Consider the following 21,583-nt stretch of genomic DNA (forward strand, 5'->3'; position numbering starts at 1 on the left):
TAGATTAGTACATTTTGTTGTGCATCAATTCAAATTTCCCATCCAATGTGTGATTGCCGCGATCACAAATACACGGGTACGCTATTATGACATAACAGCCTTCATTCAAGATGATGTCCAAAAATTGAAATGTTCTGACAAGCAAAACATACCTTTGGTCATACAATGTGTTCAGAAGAAACAGAAATGCAGCACATTTAAAAAAAAAAACAAAAAAAAAAAAAACAGTACATTACGTGCTACCTGTGGATGAAGCATGTGAAAATGAGAGGTGAGCGTCACGGCTCGTCCACATTGTATCACATGCCACTGATGATCCTGAAGACACTGTTCAATCACTTACATACAATTTCACATTCACTTTTGCGGCCGCTAGTCAAACAAGTACAAATATCCAACATTCACCAAAACCTTCACCTTGAAATTGTACAAGGCCCCCTCTCCCTTTGCATTCTTCGCAAACTATCCCCTGATAACAATAGAAAGAATCCCAGTGTATGCACTGTGCCGAATGGCATGAAATCAGATTAGCGGCAAGTAAATTATAGCAAGGATAACAAGACTCGTGGATATTACTCTGTATTTTATGGAAACCGGGACTTATTTGTCAACAGACCTTTTGGCATATACATAACACATTGTTAATTAAAAGCACGGTTGGTGTTTACTACTCTGTAAACGGTAGATTATTATTTGAATACTTTATGATTTATGACGGGTAGAACCGATACGGATATAATTCCCCCTCTTTAGGCTATGCTGAATGTGTGCTCTTAACGTATGACATGTTTTCCATTAATAAGCTGATAAGATACACTCATGCAGTATGCAGGCTAAATGTGAAGCTGCTGTCAGGCGTGGCCGCAAGCCTTTAAACATGGATGGGAAAAGTCTCTGTCGCAATAATGAGGAACCAGATGCTGTTCAGTTTGGGGTTCTGCTTTGGAAATCCTAGCGTGCCTTACATCTTTTTCATGTTCCAGGCCCCCCCCGCTTGTGGAGTCTGTAAACACTTCCGTAAAATTGCTTTCTCGTATGAATCACCGTCGGCAGACGCGTTGTTCCTCTTTCGGCCTCGCGGAAGGGGAATCATAACAGGAAGCAACTTTTTAACGTTGGACTCTAAATCTTCCCTGTCATTGTAAAATGTGGCGATTCTTTTGAGTTTGTGTTTAAAGTAACGGAGGCTCACTGTTCCGCCTGAAGGCTGCCGGTCTTGCTGACCGACGCTTTGAAGCCGTTCGCCTCCGTAAACACCAACTCTGTCCACGGGGGGAAGAATAAATCGAAATCAGGAACAATAGGGTGCGTGTATACGTTCCTGGCGGAATCTCACCTTTCCATTCTTCTAGAGTGCGGTCTTTACTCTCGAGGGTTTGGTCGTAAGGCGGAGCCTCGGGTTCATCATCCGGGTCGTGGTACTGTGAGAAATAAGGGTGGGCCAGAGCCTCGCTGGCCGAGATTCTCCCATCGCAGTCCAGGACCAGCATACGCTTCAGCAGGTCGACGGCTGTATGAGCACGGGGGAAAAAAATAAGAATACGAACGGGCATACGTGGCAATGTAACGGAATGCTGACCTAGTGGATTTGCACCCCGGAAGATCTTCCCCAGGTCTTGCTGAGGCATAAAAGGCAGAGACTGGATGTACTTTTGTGCCTGCGGACGGACATCAGGTCATGTTCGTGTCCCATGGAGCAGAAACTTTTGCTTTATCTTTCTTTTCATATTTAATACAGAGCAGCCATTTAATTAAAAAAAAAAACAAAAAAAAAAACACCTAAATGGATTGACAGTATAGTATGGCATCCTTATATGTAATGACGCGCCCCACCTTGGTCCTATCTCTCGCATGGGAGCATATCAAACTTTTAACGAGTCAGTGGGTAAAAATTTTTTGCATTAGTATTTTACGAATATATATTTTTTATTTTTTGTCTTCAAGGAAAAGTAAAATGGTGACAACCGTGCATGGATGCCCTATTGACTTGATTTTTATTTATATTTAAAACAGAGCTGTGAATTAATACTAAACTGAACGCATTCTAAGTTTTTCCCCCCACTGACGAAAAATAGGCACTCACTATTAAATTAAATACAACTTAAAATTACTACAACTGGCCCCATGCGTTTCACTACAATTTCAGTACAAAGTGATGTCACACGTCTCACATGCTCAGAGCAGATCTTCTCCAAGAGGTCCGGTGTCGGCGTCCCGACCATCTCCATGATTCTCTTCAGCTGGTCGATATCTTTTGTTGGGCAACATCGGTTAAAGACAGACTCGAGCTAAGATCACTTAATCAAATTGGTTTTAGTACTGCTTCCCGGACACCAAACACAACAAGCGGGCTAATTCAAGGCCTTTGTGGCGGCTCCTATTCATTCCCGGCTCCTTTTCTGTGCTCGCCTTCGGAAAAGAGATTGTCATGCAAATCCAAAGCACGTCTGTGGCTCACTTTGCAAAGATAATGGAAGGTGGGGGGGGGGGGAGGAGGAAAAAAAATGACTGCGGGCTCTTCCGACGCTGATCAAGGATACAATCAGTGCCGGGAAAAAGGACTTTTCCCTTCAGCAGCTCTCCCATAATGCATCCCACTGACCAAATATCAACTATAAGACAAAGACCGGAGATCAATCAATAAACAGTGTAAGGAACAGAACATTAAAAAAAATAAAAAAAAAAAAAAAAATAAAAAGAATACTCACCGTTTTGATTGTAGTGCATCCAGTTGAGCATGATTTCCGGCGCCCGATACCAGCGAGTGGCCACGTAGCCTGTCATCTCGTCGTCCGTTTGTCGGGCCAAGCCAAAGTCGAGGATCTGTTGTCGGGGGGGGGGGGCGCGCACTTCAACAACGTCAGGGCGCCAAAATGGGAGCGTTTGGACTTACCCTCAGCTCGCAGTCCTCATTCACTGCCACATTACTTGGCTTGAGGTCCTGCAGATAAGAAAATATGGCGGCGGCGTCGAGACGCTTGGCTTGGACAGTGCAACACTGCAATTCATACTTGTGAGGATGCGACACATGCTGCAAGGAAAATTGATGCTCAAAGGCACTCACTCTGTGAATCAATCCCGCTGAATGGATGTACTGTTCACCGGCACGCATGAGGAGATAAATGACGAGACAAGGGTCAACAGTGCAGTTGGCAGTAAACTCACGCCAAACATGCTCGTCTATGGGGAGGCTGCTTTTGGCCGTTTCCATGGGAACGCACCAGACTGAACAGCTGGAGCTGTCTATTTTTAGCATGGGCACAAATCGGGCAGTCTAACCATTTTTTTTTTTTTTTTTTTATACATAGGACCATTTTTAGATTGGTCTTATGAATATCTTTCCAAAAGTAACATGGTAAACAAACACAAGTAAACAATTTTACACACACAGTATATTTAGCATATATAATACATTAGTAAAATAAAAATAAAAAGTTTATATTAGGGCTGTCATGATTAAAGCATTAACTATGGAGATTAATTTAAATGTGATAACGCACTAAAAAAATTAGTAAATTTTATTTACTTCCTGTAGCAGCTGACCTCTGCTCACTGTGCAATCAAACTTTTTACGTCGTTTCACTTTTAAAAAGTTGCTTGTTGGCTCATTGGAGTCTTTGGTGCATCGCGCAGCTGTTGTATTTTACAGGAAAAGAATCATATTCGAGGATGAAAGAAAGCTATTAGAACAGTTTTTGAATCGAAATATACTGTTATTTATTTTTCCCACATTAATTCCAAGATTTTACTCAAGTAAATTTCGGTTCCAAGCTTCGTGAAAAAAATTGTCGTTGAAAAATGCGATTAATCGCGATCGATTATGGAAAATGTGGCGATTAATTAGTTTAAAAAATGTAATCGCTTGACAGCACTAGTTTATATACCTTTCACATTTATTAACTTGATACAAGAATGACCTGACACAATGTTTGTTTTAAAAATATAACGTGGCCTTTCCACGCCGTTTCCTTATAGCACGGAAACCCACCTTTAAACCACGGAGGAGCTGGTAAATCAAGAACTGCACGTGCTCATCGGACAACCTCTGGAATTTGACAATGTTATTGAGGTCCGCACCCATCAGGTTGGTCACCAGATAGCTGAAAGAAAAAAAATAAATAAATAAAAGCAGAAAGCAACTTGTGGGTGACAAACATAGAAACAATGCACTTCCGTATTCAATATAAAGATTTACAGTTCATTGAAGTCTTCCAATGCTGCTGCAGGTGTGAAGACGTCCAGCAGGCCTATTACCTAAAGGAGACGGAACATTTGAATCAATAAGAGCGCGGGCAGCCACACTGCTGAGCTGCTCGGCTTATCACGCATTAGGATGCACTAACGTTCTCGTGTTTCATGTGCTTGAGCAGCCGGAGTTCCCGGTACGAACGGCGACTGTGGACCAGCGACTGGAAGGGCCGCGACAGCTTCTTCACCGCCACCTTCTGCCGCAGGACCACGTCGTAGGCTGAACTGGAGAGGGAAATGGGAGATTTACTAGGTCAGGCACTGATTCTTTAAAAAAAAAAAAAAAAGTAGAGGAAGTATTTAAATCAAATGATGCATATTTCTGGTATGTTTGTATCCATCCCGCATTGGCTGACTGCACTCTACGTTCCAGGGCTTCAAGTCACCCGCTGCCACTCCAGATGCCCCCCTGTCGGATTTCAGCCAATCTTCCGACAAGAAGCTCACACATGCCATGTCTCTGCCATGATGCCATTTTCCATACACGGAGCGTTAGGCTCTCGAAAGTAGTGCAGCGGTATCTGATTCGGTTGCAGGATGAGGACGGAGGGAGTACGATTTCATTTTAATCGAATTATGCGGGTAGTCAATAATAGTTGCCGTTATTTTTTTACGAATATTTCATAATCCGGCAATTTTTCGCAATTCGCACAAAACACGCATGTATTTTTTATACATATCCATACGTAATAGCACGAAACCTCGGAACCATTTATTCAATTGCTATAATAAAACACACGATTAAGCCGTGTCAAGTAAATGGCACTCAACAGCAAACATGACAAATGGAACTTTGGGAGATGTTTTATTCATAGTCGTCGAAATGAGAAGCATATACTGCATAAGTCCTAAAGTGGCCCCGCAGTAAACTGAGATGAAATCTACACTGGAAAAATCACAATCTAGGGTGTGTATATCTCAATGGAGAATAATATGAGCCCGGGGCTCTGGTCTCGAGAGGGTTTCCCGTTGAAAACCAACTGAGGAAAATGGATGCACGCATACAAAAGTCATTCCCTGACAACCCCCCCGACCCCTCCACCATCCCCCAATGGCTGGAAGTCAGCATTCTAAAGAGCCCTTTAGAAGAACGTCTTTTGTGTGTTTTATAGCTTCTCTTTCATTGTACAAGTAGCAGCATGTTGTGGCACCGTAGACAGTTAGGTAATGGAACTGGAATTTATTTTGCTGTGGATGAGAGATATAATATGAGAAATGAGTCAAACTTATCATCACTATGAAGACAGACTATGAATGTGTTAACTTGACATTGGCATTGTTAGGACGAGAATGCCACAAACAGGACAGCAGGCAGGTCAGGCAAGGAAATGCAACAAAAAAAAATAATTGGGAAAAAATACTAATAAATAATTGAAATCAACTAAGCAACTTAACAATAATTCAAGATGAGCACATAAAAACAATGCGATTAAATATACACGATGAGACAGCCGGACGGGCCGAGGGAAGGGAACAAGCCGATTGGCCGACGCATGAGCAGGGCAAATTAAACTAATAAACAATCAACCCCCCAAAAAAAGCACGAAATGGTGGGGGGAAATCCAAACTAAAAATGACGTTTATTAAATATATGAACTATATTCAAGCAAAAACAGACACTAACCTAACTCATAAGATGGTTTTAAATGGTTCAAGGTGAGGAAACGGTCTTGCGAAAAGAGCAGATAGTGTGATTCAACTCGGTTTCACAACAAAGAGGAAGTCTTAATTGCGTCACACCAACGCAAACAGGATTTGAACTTTGAAAAACCTGTGAAATGACAATTAATAAGGTCATAACATTAATATAAAAAAAATGCTATGATTCTAATCTATCAGGAGCATTTTAAACAGAATACTTTGCCAAAAATAACCCAAAAGGTCACCATGAATTAATAAAGATACTGTAATGGTTGTAAAAGTAAATAATTACTTGACTATGTCACTTTTTAGGTACACTCGGAGTCAATGTATGTGATTTACGACACAAACTTTGGATTCACCCTACCAGAGTCTTGAACTAACGTCCCGAATGTTGTCCCTTAGCAGCTATATCAAACTGAAACCTACCATTCTGTCTGCATCCGAACTTAATTGATGCTGTCAGGGCTGGGTATCGCCATAGCAACCACAGGATCCAACTGGCACTCTAGGGGTTTTAATGCACCATCCAAGAGGAATGCACAAGCTTAATTACTACGACGCCATGCCACCAATTATGTAAACAATTATGATTCTTTCACATTCGATATAATTGGCTGATTGGGTGAATGTAATGTTATATGTTTTTTGTTTTTTTTAATTGCATCTTCATTTTGATGACACAGCCAACATGCAAGAAGGCATCTCTGGGCTGCAGCCTCGCCCCTGCACACATACACACACACTCACTCGAATACTCACCACACCGAACCGTAGGCTCCGGAGCCAACCGGCGTCAGGTTCTGGTATCGCTCCGGCACCTCCCACACAGTTTTATTCAGCTCCTGTCGGTAGAATCCCGGCCTGGCTGACATCTTTGGTAGCTGACAAGGCAACACAATAAAAAGGGAAAGGGAGAATGGAGAAGGGGAAATGAGACCGGTGGAACGGGCTGCCGTTCGCTCGCTTAGCCGAGCTGCTGTGATGATGCGCCGGCCACTGGCAGCCTGTCTCCCCGCCCCCCTTCTTCCCTTTGTCCGTCAGTCATTATCCCTTTTACGCCATCTGCCGGTAGAAGGTAATATTATTGCGATCACGAGATAATTAAGGTACAAATACACCTGTATCGCTTTTTATTTATAGAGAACAAAAAATATATATATATTCTGAAATGCTCATAAGATAAACAAACCATAAAATGCCAAAAAGACAACGAAGCAGAAAAAAATACTGAGTTTGTTTACGCTGCAAGATGGCAACTAGCTAGCAATCAAAGCAGTTTTAGCTAGCGCTAATAGATAGCTCGCGAGCTAGCACTTTTTTTTTCAAATTCCCGACGTTGTTGCTGATGAGTGTTTGTTATCAAAAACAATGAATAAATAAATACGTAAATTCACTATATACACTTAGGACAAGTTGCCAGCAGAACAAACGGGTTAGAAAAAAAAGCTACCTTAAAAACTAGCAAAGCTAACCTCGAGTTCATGTGGCATGTGGATTAGCTCGAGCTAAAATCTTCGCGTACACAAAATAATTGAAAAATCTTAGCTATAGCACTAGTAGCTAACGTTAAATTAATCCCACTAAACGGTGGGAAGTGTATTTAACTTTCAAAAAAGAGAGAAAAACAACAACACTACAGCAGTCTACAACAGAATTGAGAATTCGAATTGGCTATCTGGCGCCATCTATCTGGCGTGTTGACGATTGCATGCAATCCTCCGCCTCCCATAATTAACCGCAGCAGCTCTGACACACCCCCTGCCTCACGTTCATCATCACCGTACGGCTCCAACTTTGACCTCCTCTCGCTCATGCATATGTTGACTTAACTTGTACGCACGGCGAGTTCAGACACTTTGACCATGTTCGACTTGAAGAAAAGGAATAGTTTGACGCTGAACAGCAGCAGCAGCCGCGACGTGGAAGAGTTCAGGCGCGTGGCGGTCCGACGGAAGGCGAAAGGAGCTGGCCCGGATTGTCACACAGGTGAGCTGCACTCATTAAAAAAAAAAAAAAAAAAAAAACTTTTAATCAAATGTGCACGTGAATTCCTCTCACGGTTATAAAAAACTAACTCGCTTCATTGTCTTTGCGAGTTATTTGAAGCCAATTAACCAAAAGTGGGCATTAATTAACATAATCCATATCAGTAAAACCCCTAAATAATTCATCAAAAGCGTTTTTAAATTTTAACCACTGCTTACATCGCTTCATGTTATGTCAGCGGCCTGACATAATGACGTCATTCGTTCCTGGGCGCCGACATGCATTGTGAATCGTGTTAATTGGTGCCTGTTGGATTATTGAGAGGCAAATCTCTTCCCCCATGATTCAGCCCGGACTTTGCTCTTTTGCTGCTTTGTGTTCGGCAATCACACACACTCTCTCATACACACACACACACACACACACACACACACACACACACACACACACACACAGCAACACATGCATACAAAGGCCCAGTGTTCCTCTGCTGAAGGATTTGCTTTATTTACCCCCTTATATCTAATTCTTGCCCTGATGGTACTGATAGAATATGGAGTCAACAGTGCCAAGCATCACTTCTCGCTCTCCTTTCTGCATTCAAGTCCAGTCTGGAAGTGGATTTTAAGCGTATTCGGCAATGGAAAATATTTAGCATGAGCCTCTACGGGGGGGAGCGAAAATAAATGCCACTCTAGATGCTGACTCGTTAAATAACAAACATGAGACGACACAGAAGTGAGAGAGCAGAATTGTGACATAGTTCAGACTTGAACTCGCTCGCATGACCGGCGAATCAGTTCAGCCGAGCCTCGGGAGTGAGCTGCAAAAGCTTCAAGTTAAGGAATCTTTGCCACCAAAGTGAATGTCAGGTAAGCTAGGCTAACAAAAAAAAAAAAAAAAAAGCACACTCAGACACATGGCGTAATAGTGTGCACGTTTATTTCAGTGGTGAGCAGTGGCGTGTGCGACTGCGGCGACGGCACCTGCGGATCGACGCCCGATTCCAAACGCAACGAAGACGGGACGAGCCCCTCCAAGGGAACTCCCGGCAAGCCGCGAGGTGAGCTCGAGTCTGCTTTTGAGGGGGATAAAGTCGATCCTGAGATGCCGTGTCCTCGCAGTGCCTCCCAAGCCTGCGCACCTCCGGACTCCGAGGACCGGACCGCCGTCTTCATCCAGGCTCCGCCCGCCGCATTTCAATGGAGACAAGAGTCCCATCCAAGCCACTTGCTACCGCGAGTCGCCAAGTCCTAACAAAGCGGGACCGGGTTTTCCCAGCGAGTCACGGTTTAGCCCTACCAGACTGTCCCCGTCTCAGAAGATCGCCAAGCTCGCGAGCAATCCGTCATTGGTTCCTCCGAGCCCGGGCAAGAGAGGCATCCGCAACCGCAGTCCCTTGAGGGAGGGAGGACACAGTCCGGCCAAGTTGTCCCCGAGAAACCGAAGCCCTCTCTCGGGACTGCTGAAGACCCCCAGCCCCGTTCAGGGCAAGATGGGCAGCTACACCCCGGCCAGCAACTCGAAATCCTGGCTGGGCTTGAACAGGATCCCGAGCGGGAGGACCGAGGGACGGGAGAAGCAGGCGGGGAAGTCTTTGAGTGTGCCCAATCTCATTGTCCACTTGGATGAAAGGTTGGATTTTCAAAATGAGCTATCCATTATGTCTTTCTGTCGCTAACGTTCAAAGACGGAAACCGTACAGAACCGTCAATGTGGCGAAGTCTGGGATTAGGACTCCAGTAACTCCGGGTTTGTTTTACAGAACTCCGTCGGACATTGCAGAACATTCCGGGCCCACCATCACCGTCAAAGCACCAGCGGGCCAGCGAGGCAATTGCGCCGAGGGCCAAGTCACTCCAAACGTCCAAACGGATCCCACCCGTGCGGAAAAAGTCTCCAAGATCGCCGTGGGATCCAGGTTCTCTTGCAAATGGACCGAGGCCACTCGTGAAGACCAACCGCGCGAGGGGAGCGTTGGCGAGAGGACGGCGGAGCGAAAGGAGGAGGACACGGAGCACAAGCTGCTCAAGATAGTCAGCGAACTCCTTCACACCGAGCGGGCCTACGTGGCTCGCCTTCACCTCCTGGACCAGGTCGGTTCGAGCGGGGGGCGTGGTCTTGAACGTATACGTTTTACACGGACTCCCCCCCCCCCCCCCCCCCCCCCCCGTTGCAGGTTTTCTGTCTGCGATTGACGGACGAGGCCGGACGCGGCTCCTTTCCGGCCGACGTGGTCCGAAACATCTTCTCCAACATCTCGTCCATCTACTCCTTCCACAGTCGGTTCCTGCTGCCTGACCTGGAAAACTGCATCGGGCACTGGTGGGTCCTCACGTGGCAAAAACCGAACACACTGAAGTCCTTTTTGGATTCGCTGTGGCATCTTGGTCCCCCGGGTGAATGTCTTTCCCTTTGTGGGTCGCCGCAAGAGATATTTTTCCTTTTCCCATCCAGGCACGAGCACCCCGGTTTGGGCAACGTCCTCCTGCGGCACGCCCCCTTCCTGCGGATGTACGCCGATTACGTCAGGAACTTCGACCAGGCCATGGAGCTGGTGCGGATGTGGACCGAGCGCTCGGCCGCTTTCCGCAATATCATCCAGGACATCCAGGTCCGAAAAAAACCCCCAAAAAAGCCCAGGAGATCCAGTACTTTCAAGAGCTCTGTTTTCCCACAGAGTCAGGAAGCGTGTGCCAGTCTCACTCTGCAGCATCACATGTTGGAACCAGTCCAGAGAATCCCTCGCTATGAGATGTTGCTCAGGGACTACGTCAAAAATGTACCGACCAGCAATCCGGACTACGACTTCGCCCAGCGTGAGTATCGCCGCTCTGTCATCGGACAGGCATTCAGCAAACGCCACGTTTCTCACGCTCGGAGCCGTCCGTCTCGGTCCTGTCCAGAATCCCTGCAGACAATTTCCATGGCCGCCAACCACTCCAACAGCGCCATCCATAAAGCTGTGAGTCGCCTTCACGTTCATCTTCCCGTGCGCATTTTTCACGTTTCCGGTCTCGCTTAGGAGAGCATCAAGAGGTTGCTGGAGATCTACGAGATGGTCGGCGAGGAGGAAGTGGTCAACCCCACCAACGAGTTCCTCAGGGAGGGGCGCTTGCTAAAACTCGCCGCGAGGAACATGTCCGCCATGGAGCGCCACCTCTTTCTGGTACGGCGACATTTTTTTTTCTATTTCATTTGCGATGCTATCGTAAAGCCGAGTAGAATAATTGACCGAGATTTTTGACTGTCACAGTTTTAATAAAAAGGTCGATTTTTTTTTTTTAATTAATTTTTTTTCATACCGTTCTCTGGACGCTCTTATTGTTTTTTTTCTGCACAGTTCAACAACTTCCTGCTGTGCTGCACGCCAAAGTTCAGCCTGGCGGGCCAGCGCTATGCAGTGCGCTGCCGTATCGGAGTGGACGGCATGCAGGTGCAGCAGACCGCCAATGAGGACCACCCGTACACCTTCCAGGTGTCGGGAAAGGAGAAAACTTTGGAGCTACAAACCAGGTATTCATCCTTTAGATTACCCGGACGTTTTTTTTGTTTTTCCAAATCCATACTGTGCCCCCCCCCATCCCCTTACAGGACCTTTTTTTTTATTATCATCTGAGAAAATAGTAGCGTAAAAGGGACATTTTGTTTTGTTTTTCTAGCTCTGAGCAGGACCGAGATGAGTGGATAAAGGTAATGGCATACTTTTTTTTTTTTTTTTTTTTTTAATAGTACAGTGGTTCTTTGACTTAATGGCATTTCAATCAAGGTACCAATGTGCATTTGTTACAATAAGGGTCTTGTTACCTGGAGTGTAAAAAAAAAAAAAAATGTTTTAAATGCAATTCACCTTCTCTAGGTGATCCAGGACGCCGTCGATGTGTTCCAGAAGAAAAACGAGACGTTCAAATTGGCGTCGAAGGAGTTTCGCGCGGACGAACCAGTAAGCGGAAGACTACCTGCAACACGGCGGGCGATACCCAGCTGAGGCTCTCGTTGGTTCCCCAGGCGGAGGAGCTCGGGCGGCGCGCCCCTCGCTGGATCCGCGACAACGAGGTGACCGTGTGCATGAAGTGCCGGGAGGCCTTCAACGCGCTGACCAGACGCCGACATCACTGCCGGGCCTGCGGCTGCGTGGTGTGCTGGAAGTGCTCTGACAACAAGGCGGCGCTGGCGTACGATGGCAACAAGCTGAACAAGGTGTGCAAATCCTGCTACTCCATCCTGGCGGGGCGGAGAGGAGCGAGAGGGGAGAGCACCAAGAGGACAACAGCAGAGGTGAATTAGCAATTTAATCAAAAATCGGATTTTACTAACAATTCTTTTTTTTTTTTTTTTTGGTTGCATTCGTTTCATCAGTTTTTCTAAAATTGGCTATTTACAATAAAAATACAATATTCATTGAAATGTTTTTCAATTATTAGTTGATTAATTATAAAAATTCGTAATACAAAACGAGCATGGTTGTTTATTTTATGATAAGGTGGTCATGCAAATAAAATAAACAACCTTATCATAAAATAAACAACCATGCTCGTTTTGTATTACGGTTATTATAATTAATCAACTAATAATTGAAAAAAATTTCAATGAATATTGTATTTTATTGTAAATAGCCAATTTTAGAAAAACTGATGAAACGAATGCAACATATGAGAGGACTCTTGATAATGTAAAAAGTCAGTGGGCCTGGTTAAGAGCCAAACTTTTCCACATTTGGTCTAAATCGAGAGTCCGAATGCAGCACCTTTTTCTTGATTTAAAAAAAAAAAAAAATGGGGAAATGTGTTTTCCAGTCGGAGTCTTTACCAGCATCCAGCGTGATAAGCGGTTTCCTTCAATACGGCGACAATCCCAAAACGTGGCAGCGGGTGTTTGCTGTCATCACCAAAACGGAACCACTGGTCCTCTCTTTGTATGCTGCCCAAAAGGTAAGTAACAAACATTTTTTTATTTAATTTTTCCTACCAGCAAAATGACTTACCGTAGATCCCCCCCCCCCCCCCCAGGATGTGAAGCCTCTCTCCTGTATTCCTCTACTGGGCTGCATAGTCGACGATCGCCCTCAGGAGTTCCAGGGACAATCCTGCTTCAATTTAACACAATCCGAGAGCTGCCACACGTTCACGTGCGGCCACGCCGACGTCAAGCGGTCCTGGTTGGCCGCTCTCAAAGCGGCCGCGACGGGCTCCGACGACTGCGCCAGCGAATCCAGCGGGGAAGAATTTATTATTGTTTAGGAATAGGCGACATTCAAACGCAGAACTGCGATTTCCTCACAGGCGCTGGGGCACTTTATTTCTGAAATGGTTTACAGTAAAATAAATAAATAGTTTTAACATGAATCGGAGTGTTCCTACTACTACTAAGACGTTTGCTTGAGCCCCGTACAGTTGGGTGGGGGTTGAACAATGAGGCTTTACTGGATTGGAGTTACCTTTTTAGAAAACACATTCATTTGATCCTGTGCACATCACAGATAGTTATAGCCGAACTGAAAATAAATTCACAGGGAAACTGCGGTGGTACCTTGACTTAAGAGTGCCTTAACTTACTTTCTTGTGAGCAAAAAAACAAGCGTGAAAATAAAGCATTTCGAGCAGGACAAGCATTTCCCTAATAAAAGAGACTTTGTGTATTTCGATACGTTTTAAAGTGAAACGATTCGATCCGATGCACTCACATCTTTTAAATCAAAAAAGAATTTTCCCATCTATTCCCTGTGTACATACACTGTATAGATCAAAAAGTATGTAAATATATTGTTGAATTATTTCACGATTAACTATGCATCGATACAATACGGTGTGATACTGATTCAAGGATGGCAGATTCTAAAGTGGAAAAATTTGGTTTGATGTATTTACAGCTTGAAAGTCAAAACGATTTTCCCATTCAAATCAGCACACAGTAATTAGGTTGTAGTAAAGGCCTGCTAGCTTAATGCTAACATATAACAGGAAATGCTATAGAAGGGCTAATGAAATTAGCACAAATGTTGCGGTAGGTGTGTTAGCCTCATAGATAACTTGCCTACCTCATTTAGAACTTAACAGTATTGACTAAAAAAATGTGGTTGCTAATGTTTTTTTTTTTTTTTCCTTTCTGTGGATTGGCAGTCATTCAAATCCGCAAAAGTTGAATCAGGGCAATTTGAGCATTCTTGTTAAATTTGTGTTTTCTTGTTTTGCGAAAACATTCAAATATGATATTTGAACACAAACGGAGCATATAACAATACAGTAATCAGACACTTGTGTGCTGCAATCCTAATTTTCCTTCTTCAAATCTTTGTGTATTATATACAGGCTGTAGTATACTGCCCCCTGGTGGCCAAGACGCACACACCAGAAGGATTGCCATTCATTTCAACGGTGAAAGATGATTTAAGATAGGAGTGATGCGCGACAAATTCTTAAGTCGAGGTACCACTACAGGCAGCAGAAAACGACTTAGCTTCCTCCCCACGGGCCTGTGCTTGTCTTGATTAGTGTTCAAACCCCAACTGGACGTTGGGTGCGGAGGCTCAGCTGGCAGCGTGCAAATAAGTCCGCGTGGACACCACTTTAGCCCGTTGAAAAGATTTCAATTTGGTCTCAGCTCCACCTAAAAAAAAAAAAAAAAACGATCCTTCCTTCAAATACAAGACAGTGTTCACATGTTACAAATGACGAAGTGTTGATTTTTTTTTTTTTTTTACATAAATGCTTCAACTAGGCCTGCAGTAGACCCACGCAGGAAAGACAAAACAGTATTTACAGGACGCTACTTTTACCAGGCTGTGTTCACCGGTCATGCAACACAGCCTCCAGTGTCCATGTTGGAGTGGGGAAGGGAGGGGTTGTTCGACTCACTGACAGGAGAGGGAGATTCTAAAAAAAAAATAAAATAAAATAAAAAGATGAAGCGGCTATTTCTGGACGAGAAGCCATCCCAAATGCGGAAAGGGGGAGTCTCAGCTGCAGCAGAGCTGGTCGGACACCAGCAGCGTGTCGAAGCCGTAGATCTCCAGCAGGTGAAGCAGGAAAAGCCGGTCGCCGTGCGGATCCAGGCCCATGGCCCGCACGCTCTCGGCGGTCAGCGTCGGGTCGGGACTGGCCGCCACCTCGCTCAGGGTCTGGAAAATCCGGTTGTTCTGCTCCAGGAAAAACCTGAAGTCAAATCAGAGCAGATGACAATCAGAAAAAAAAAAGTGTTTACCACCGCTGCGTTTGACTCATCAATTCGAGTGGACTTACAGAATAAAGAGATCCTCTTCACTGGACACACAGTCACCATTCTCCTCCTGAGAGTACAGCAGCATCTTCCTGCATCAATGCAAATCAGACGCTCAACATACAGGATGACTGATCCTAATATATACTCCGCAATGTTTTTTTTTTTTTTCCTTGTGACACACCTCTGCTCGGTAAGCTTGCGATACTTCTCCCGGTCGGCGGTGCTGATGCGGAGCAGTGGCTTGAGCCCCTCTCGGTAGGTCTTGACGTTCTGATTGTCCACGTAAACGTCGTACAGATCCCGCTTCTCCTCGAAGATTTTCTCAGTAGTACCTGCGCATGCGCAGGCACGTTGGTGGGCCAAGTTTTGATTTTTAACTCATTTCATTTTTTTTCAACTCGCTCAACTGCCAGACATTTTCAGACCCTCTTTTTTCCCTAATGTTTGAAAAAAAAAAATTGTGCTGTCAAGCGATTAACATTTTTTAACTAATTAATCGCAAAATTTTCCATCATTGATCGCGATTAATCGTATTTTTCAAGTACAATTTTTTTTTTTTACAAAGCTTGGAACAGACATTTTTACTTGAATAAAATCTTGGAATGAATGTGGAAAAAATAAAAAAAGAAAAGTATAGTTCGATTCGAACTGTTTTCATAGCTTTCTTTGATCCTTGAATACGATTATTTTCCTGTCAAATACAACAGTTGAGCGATACACCAGAGACTAAGATGAATAAAAAATATTTAGTATTTCTCCATTGAGCCATTGAGCAACTAAAGTAAAACCACATAAAGGTCCGTCTTTGCGACAGTGACTACCCTCTAAGTTTGGCTGTACAGTGAGCAGATATCAGCTGCTACAGGAAGTAAATAAAACGGAGTTAACTGAGTTAATTTTTTTTTGTGCGTTTTAAAATTTAAATTGATCTCCATAGTTAATGCGTGAACTTTGGCAAAAAAAATATTTTAAAAAAATAAAATATATAAATACGTTTCTGGGATTGACTGGCTGGACTGTGAAAAGATGAGAAAATTCGTCAATGGCAGTGAATGAGTTCAAATGGAGTGTGGCAATCTCAATAACAAACCGGGGGCTCGCCAGTACCGAAAATCCGCATTTAAATGAACATCCGCTGAAATGCATTGAGGAAAAAATACATTTTCTTTCAACATGTGCGTGACGTTATGCAGGTTTCACTCACACGCCACGTAGGAGAGCTCATTCTCCAGCGCGCTAATGTCGGCCACGTTGACGTAGAAGAAAGGCCTGAATTCCGGCACGGCCACGCCCACCCCGGGGATGGAGATGTTCGCCAGGCAACAGCAGCAATACACTAAGCCATGGGGGGGGGGGGGGGGGGACAACAAGCTGATAAAAGATACACTAACCGCCGAGCTGTAAAAACCCAGCTGTTTCCACGCACCTCTGTAGCAGACCACGCCCACTGGCGGCGGGGAGAAAATGAGAATTCGCCGCCGGAGCAGCGCCAGCTTCCACAGCACCATGATCTGCTCGCCGAAGAAGCGGATGAACTGCGACATGCAGCCCGCCGGGTGGGTGATCTGCCGCGTGGGGCGACACGTCAAAGCAGGATCTCTTTCAAATCCGAAAAAAAAAAAAAAAAAAGTAGCGCTGCGTTGTCGTGGGTTTTACCTTCATTTCTGGGTGCATGCTGTGGTTGATGGCGGCCCCCCAGGCACTGATGGGGCAAAGTGCGACGACGTCATCGCCGCTAGGGAGCAGCAGTGCCCTCTTGTCCTCGTAGAAGGCCTCCAAGGGAGAGTAGTGGCCCGGGGATTGAAGCTGGAGCCTGACAAAGCAAAAAAGCGCAGAGTCAGCCAAGTACAATGACATCCTTGCTGCAGTGAAACATGAAGAGGGTGTAGATGTGTGGCTTGGAGCACAAATTGAACTAGCGCCCGGCCTTTTCGGAATAATAATAATAATAATAATTGGCCGGGGTTTTGCCGATTAAAAGCTGATATAATCTTACATTCTCATGAAACAGTAAATACAGATGACTGATTACTAGTATACTGTATTGTCTTTACACATGTAAAAAAGCATTGTAACATAGATGCTATTTAGCATTAGCATTTAGCTAGTGCACTGAAAGGCTAAGATATGTGTGTTTTTATTTTAAATTACACAAAGTGTAACTATTTTATGTTTAACTTGACAATTTTCAATTGGGAGTGGCAAAAAAAAAAAAAAAAATTAAACATAACAACAAGATTCCACCAGACGGCGCCAAAGTAATAGTAGTTTATCGCTTTGGGCTAACCATAGTAAAAGAATCAGTAATAGCTCTTCTTTCAGTGATGTGTGGAGTTGATCAAGATTTTTTTGATTTTTTTGCTTTTGTCAGCCAAACTAAAAAAATCTGCTTGCTTCCAAGGCTGAAAACAACTCCCCCGCACCCCTCAAAAAAAAAAAAAAAAGGGAGTGAGGAAGGGTGGATGAGAAAGCATCCACGAGATGTCAACTATCTTGTGAGCAACAGGGAGCTCTTTGTGAAAGGAGCAGCAGAATTGGATGAGTAAGGCGAGCGTGAGGGAAAGCCAAGGGGAATACTCACATTCCGACCTCATCATTAACAATACATTTTTTTTTTTTTTTTTTTTTTTTTTAATTCAAACCTAAGGTCAATATGTGGTACCTGACTTGGTGCTCCAGGAAGCTCATGTAGCGGTAGAGCAAAGTGTAGGAAGGCGACAGGATGCCCACCGACTTCATCCTGGCGCCACGTTCCGCCGTGCTCTCCACTGCCATGTTGGCGAAGCAGGCCAGGCCGAAGTAGGAGCCTTTCCGGAAGTAGCTGGGCATGTGTGGCGTGGGGGGGCGGGGGGGACGAGGGGGAGAGAGACAGATCAAGCCAGTGAATCATGGAAGCAACGGCAGGAGCCAGATGGCTGAGCTGCTTTTTTATTTATTTATTTATTGATCTTTTTTTTGACTGGCAACACATTCTGCCAAGAGGAATTGTTTTTTTTTTCTAAATAAGGTTCAAATATTATTGTCCGACAAAAGCAAATGTAGTCTAACATATTCTTACATATGAATATGTAGCATTTCACATTGTTTGGAAAATGCACATATTGTTTTGTAAAAACGAAAATCACATTTTAACTACACATATGAATCAATTCCAAACGTACTTTTGCCAAAAAGGAAGACGCAACATTGCTGAATCCAATATAATACTATTTAAATCACCGCATTTAACAACATATTTAGCATATCTAATTCATTCCAAATGTAACTCTGCCAACAGAAAAGATGCCGCGGCATCTCAACTTTGATCAAATAAAGGTCGGACAAGGCGACGGCATGCGGAAGACATACAATCAAATATGAATGAAACGGTCATAAAATATTCAACACTAACAAATCGTCGATCAAAAACGTAATGAAATTGGCAGCCACTTACATGAAGTCGGTGGTGACTCTGTGGGAGCCGCTGGCGATGGCTTTAAACTCCACTCCTTCCAGATCCATATCCTTGGGTAGACACCACTCAAGCATGTTGCCTACCACACACACACACACACACGTAAATCATGTTAACGACATGAACGCGCTCGGGCTGAATGAAGGAGTGGGTCGATTCCCTTATATGTTATACGGCAGCTGAGCAAATACGGACCGGACTGATAAGAGCAGCAATGCAAGAGGAGGTGACCGTGTTGCACATTTTGGGAGCTCCTGTTTTTGTGGTGGCACGCAAAAGCATCACTGCATGAGCGCAGCTCGGTTGTATTTCACTTTGACTGATGTTTTGTTTTGAAACCTTTAAACGCTGAATGAGGAAAAACACGGCACTGCCGGGTGCCATTTTTCACCGGTTCAATTGAAAGGTATGACTGTTTTGTCAGCATCTTGATTTGCCACACCTGCGAGTTGGACGGACTAGAAATCGCACCGTGTGTGCCGAAATGGACTTTTTTTTGGTCCGCGTTGAGTGAATAAAAACGATCCTTTTAAATGAATGGCCCAAATCTTGTTACGGCGGAGATGAGGCCTCGTTACGCCCACTGCCCTCTGTCAAAAAGGAAGTGCAAGCCCACCCAACCACCATCAAGTGTCCCAGCTCTCCTCTGCACAGAAGCTGCTGTTTTATTCATCGTTCCTGTGGATCAGTGAGCCGACTTGGCGATACTGTTTCACAAGAAGCCGGAGAATAAAACAGACGGCGTAGCAAGCTTTAAGACTACTAATTAATGACTGATTTTGTGCATCCAAGGCCAGGTCATAAAACAGGGCCACACCTGTTTGAGACATGCAGACACAGATTGCCCTCCTCATGCATTCACTCGTATTTGCATTATTGGGAATATAGGGGAAAAAAAACATTAGTGATGAATAAAAGTGAGTATTCATATAGTTTTAGCACAGATATTGGGAGTACATAATGAACTGTCTGGACTAACGTGTGTTGCATATTTGATGTCCCACCTGTTCTGGTGTTGAACGCAACCACAAAAACCGACACGATTTGGTCCTTCTCCTCCCACGTCGCCGTCCGATCCTCAAGCGGCACATCCCCGGGTCCTGAATCCGAGGGATGCTCCACCGCGCCGGGGCGTATCGTTCCATCCGCGCCCGCCTGGGTGATGGAGGTCGCGGGCGGGGCTCCGCAGCCGTGTGGACCCCCCGGAGCGCCGCTCCACCCAAGCCCCGGCGCGGAGGAAACCAGCGAGCCACGGCTGTTGGAAGGACTTAAACGGTCCCTGGGGTCGGCTCCGGTGGGCTTCTCCGCGGACGGAACCTCCTCCCAGTCCAGCAGGGGGGCTCGGTCCGACCGCTCCCCCATCCCGTCTGCGTCTCGCCGCCGATTGCAACTGATGTGTCAGGCGATAGACGCCACCAGACCCATCCGTGGACGACGAGGGCTCAAACCCGCATGGCCGACTTGTTTGGAATGCTCCAAAAGGATTTCATTCTGTCGCAAAATTGCAGCCGTAGCTCACGGAGAGGGGTTTCCTCCCAGGGAGATCATAAATTTAACGCTGTTGAGAGAGGGGGCAACTCCTTCGCTCCGGCTTGAGTTGCGTTCACAACCATACTGTTAAAATTCCCCTCACAAACTGTTCATGTCAAATTGGACAACAATTGGTACCCTAAAGGTAATTCCGTTCACCTTTAAAATGTGAGAAACTCACAAATATGCAACAGTGTCATTTTTTTTTCAGAGGATAAAGAATATATGCCTGTCAGTATTGTTGATTGTCTGTCTGCGTGCGTTGCTTCACCATTTATCTTCAAAATGATGTTGCTGAAAGCGTTATAGCTAGTTGAATTAGCCTATGGCGATTTGCATTGTGTTTTAGCATTAAACTAGTGGTTCTAAAAATAAAAAAAATCACAACAGCATCATAAGACAGGTTCCATTGTGTGTGTAATTTAATGGGACAGATGATCAAGAGTCAGTATTGTTGATTGTCTGTCTACGTGCGTTGCTTCACCATTTATCTTCAAAATGATGTTGCTTAAAGCGTTATAGCTAGTTTAATTAGCCTGTTTATGGCGATTTGCATTGTGTTTTAGCATTAAGATAGTGGTTCTAAAAAAAATAAAAATAACACGTCTGCATCATAAGACAGGTTCCATTGTGTGTGTAATTTTATGGGACAGATGATCAAGAGGGACACATTCTAGTCAAAAGTTTGGAAACACCCTTTAATTCATTTTTTCCCCCATTATTTCAACATTTCCTGAATTAGATTAATTGCCATTATGAAGAAATAAATAATAGAATTCTTCAGTACACAAACCAAAACTAGTAAAAACAGAATGTTTTGTAATTTTGGTTCTTCAAGAGTAGACACCCTTTGCCCAAATAAAGTGCTACACATTTTCTCAGTATGCTTTATGATGTGGATGATGCTTTATGACCTGAAATGACGTTCAGTTCAAAGCTGTGCTTTACCAGGAGTTGGTAGCTAGAATTTCTTGACTTTAATGTGTTTTGAGACCATTTGAATTTGAAGGTGTTTCCAAACTTTTGAGTTGTACTGTAGCTGTAATTACTTGGTCAAACAGTGACAGAGTAGAACAGCAAAAGCACGGTCATACGTACAAACAAAAGGGAAAAAAGACTCTTAGTATAGCCAAAAACGAGTGGAATAAAGCATGAAAAACACTTTCCTTATTTTTCTGTAACATTATTTCAGGATTAATCGTTAATTTATTAACGTACGGCAGGCTCTTTAAACATTTTGAAAAGAGTTGTACCTTTTAATTTCATCTAGAAAATTAATATCAAGATACTCTGTATTAACAAACAAACGCTTGCAAACGTTTGGGAACGATTTGGCGTCTTGAACGTGCAACGTAAGCATACAAGCTCCTTTCAACCAGCCGCACTTTCGACAAAAACGCGCTTTTTTAAAATTTAGTTTTTTATTTCCGACTTTATGTTATCCTACAGAATTAAAACGTCAATTTCATATGATATTTCGAAGCTCAATTGTAACATTAAAAC

General features: G+C 44.2%; 3 protein-coding genes across 5 annotated transcripts; 1 reads left to right on the forward strand and 2 right to left on the reverse strand.

Annotated features, from left to right (window-relative positions):
• Nucleotides 1–82: 82 nt before the first annotated feature.
• mapk11 (mitogen-activated protein kinase 11) lies at nt 83–12,991 on the reverse strand. Of its 2 annotated transcripts, XM_086022926.1 has the most exons (15): nt 12,688–12,991; nt 11,838–12,102; nt 7,343–7,888; nt 6,652–6,773; nt 4,344–4,473; nt 4,196–4,254; nt 3,989–4,100; nt 3,065–3,094; nt 2,894–2,941; nt 2,709–2,823; nt 2,541–2,612; nt 2,172–2,251; nt 1,580–1,658; nt 1,337–1,510; nt 83–1,262 (listed from the first exon to the last, which is right to left on the reverse strand). In XM_086022926.1, exons 3-15 carry the CDS (start codon nt 7,373–7,375, stop codon nt 1,189–1,191), a joined length of 1,128 nt encoding a protein of 375 aa, XP_085879052.1. In that variant the 5' UTR covers nt 7,376–7,888; nt 11,838–12,102; nt 12,688–12,991; the 3' UTR covers nt 83–1,188. The 2 variants fall into 2 exon arrangements, with proteins under 2 accessions (XP_085879052.1, XP_085879053.1); XM_086022927.1 differs by lacking the exon at nt 3,065–3,094.
• LOC147126718 (FYVE, RhoGEF and PH domain-containing protein 4-like) lies at nt 6,940–13,223 on the forward strand. Its single transcript, XM_086022910.1, has 15 exons — nt 6,940–7,878; nt 8,828–8,941; nt 9,003–9,513; nt 9,644–9,974; nt 10,058–10,203; nt 10,336–10,492; nt 10,559–10,697; nt 10,785–10,843; nt 10,904–11,047; nt 11,222–11,394; nt 11,541–11,571; nt 11,738–11,821; nt 11,887–12,156; nt 12,675–12,809; nt 12,888–13,223. Exons 1-15 carry the CDS (start codon nt 7,755–7,757, stop codon nt 13,116–13,118), a joined length of 2,649 nt encoding a protein of 882 aa, XP_085879036.1. The 5' UTR covers nt 6,940–7,754; the 3' UTR covers nt 13,119–13,223.
• LOC147126719 (DENN domain-containing protein 11-like) lies at nt 13,145–20,301 on the reverse strand. Of its 2 annotated transcripts, XR_015084811.1 has the most exons (10): nt 19,555–20,301; nt 18,530–18,629; nt 17,759–17,917; nt 16,753–16,909; nt 16,523–16,661; nt 16,301–16,432; nt 15,278–15,428; nt 15,117–15,185; nt 14,654–15,029; nt 13,145–14,484 (listed from the first exon to the last, which is right to left on the reverse strand). XR_015084811.1 is itself a non-coding variant. In XM_086022912.1 (9 exons), exons 1-9 carry the CDS (start codon nt 19,910–19,912, stop codon nt 14,834–14,836), a joined length of 1,461 nt encoding a protein of 486 aa, XP_085879038.1. In that variant the 5' UTR covers nt 19,913–20,301; the 3' UTR covers nt 13,145–14,833. The 2 variants fall into 2 exon arrangements, 1 of the variants encoding a protein (XP_085879038.1); XM_086022912.1 differs by having other exon boundaries at nt 13,145–15,029.
• Between the last annotated feature and the right edge of the window lie 1,282 nt (nt 20,302–21,583).

This window comes from Filicampus tigris, chromosome 22, assembly GCF_054856515.1.
Source record: "Filicampus tigris isolate MCC_2025a chromosome 22, RoL_Ftig_1.0, whole genome shotgun sequence".
NCBI classification, from domain to species: Eukaryota; Metazoa; Chordata; class Actinopteri; order Syngnathiformes; family Syngnathidae; genus Filicampus; species Filicampus tigris.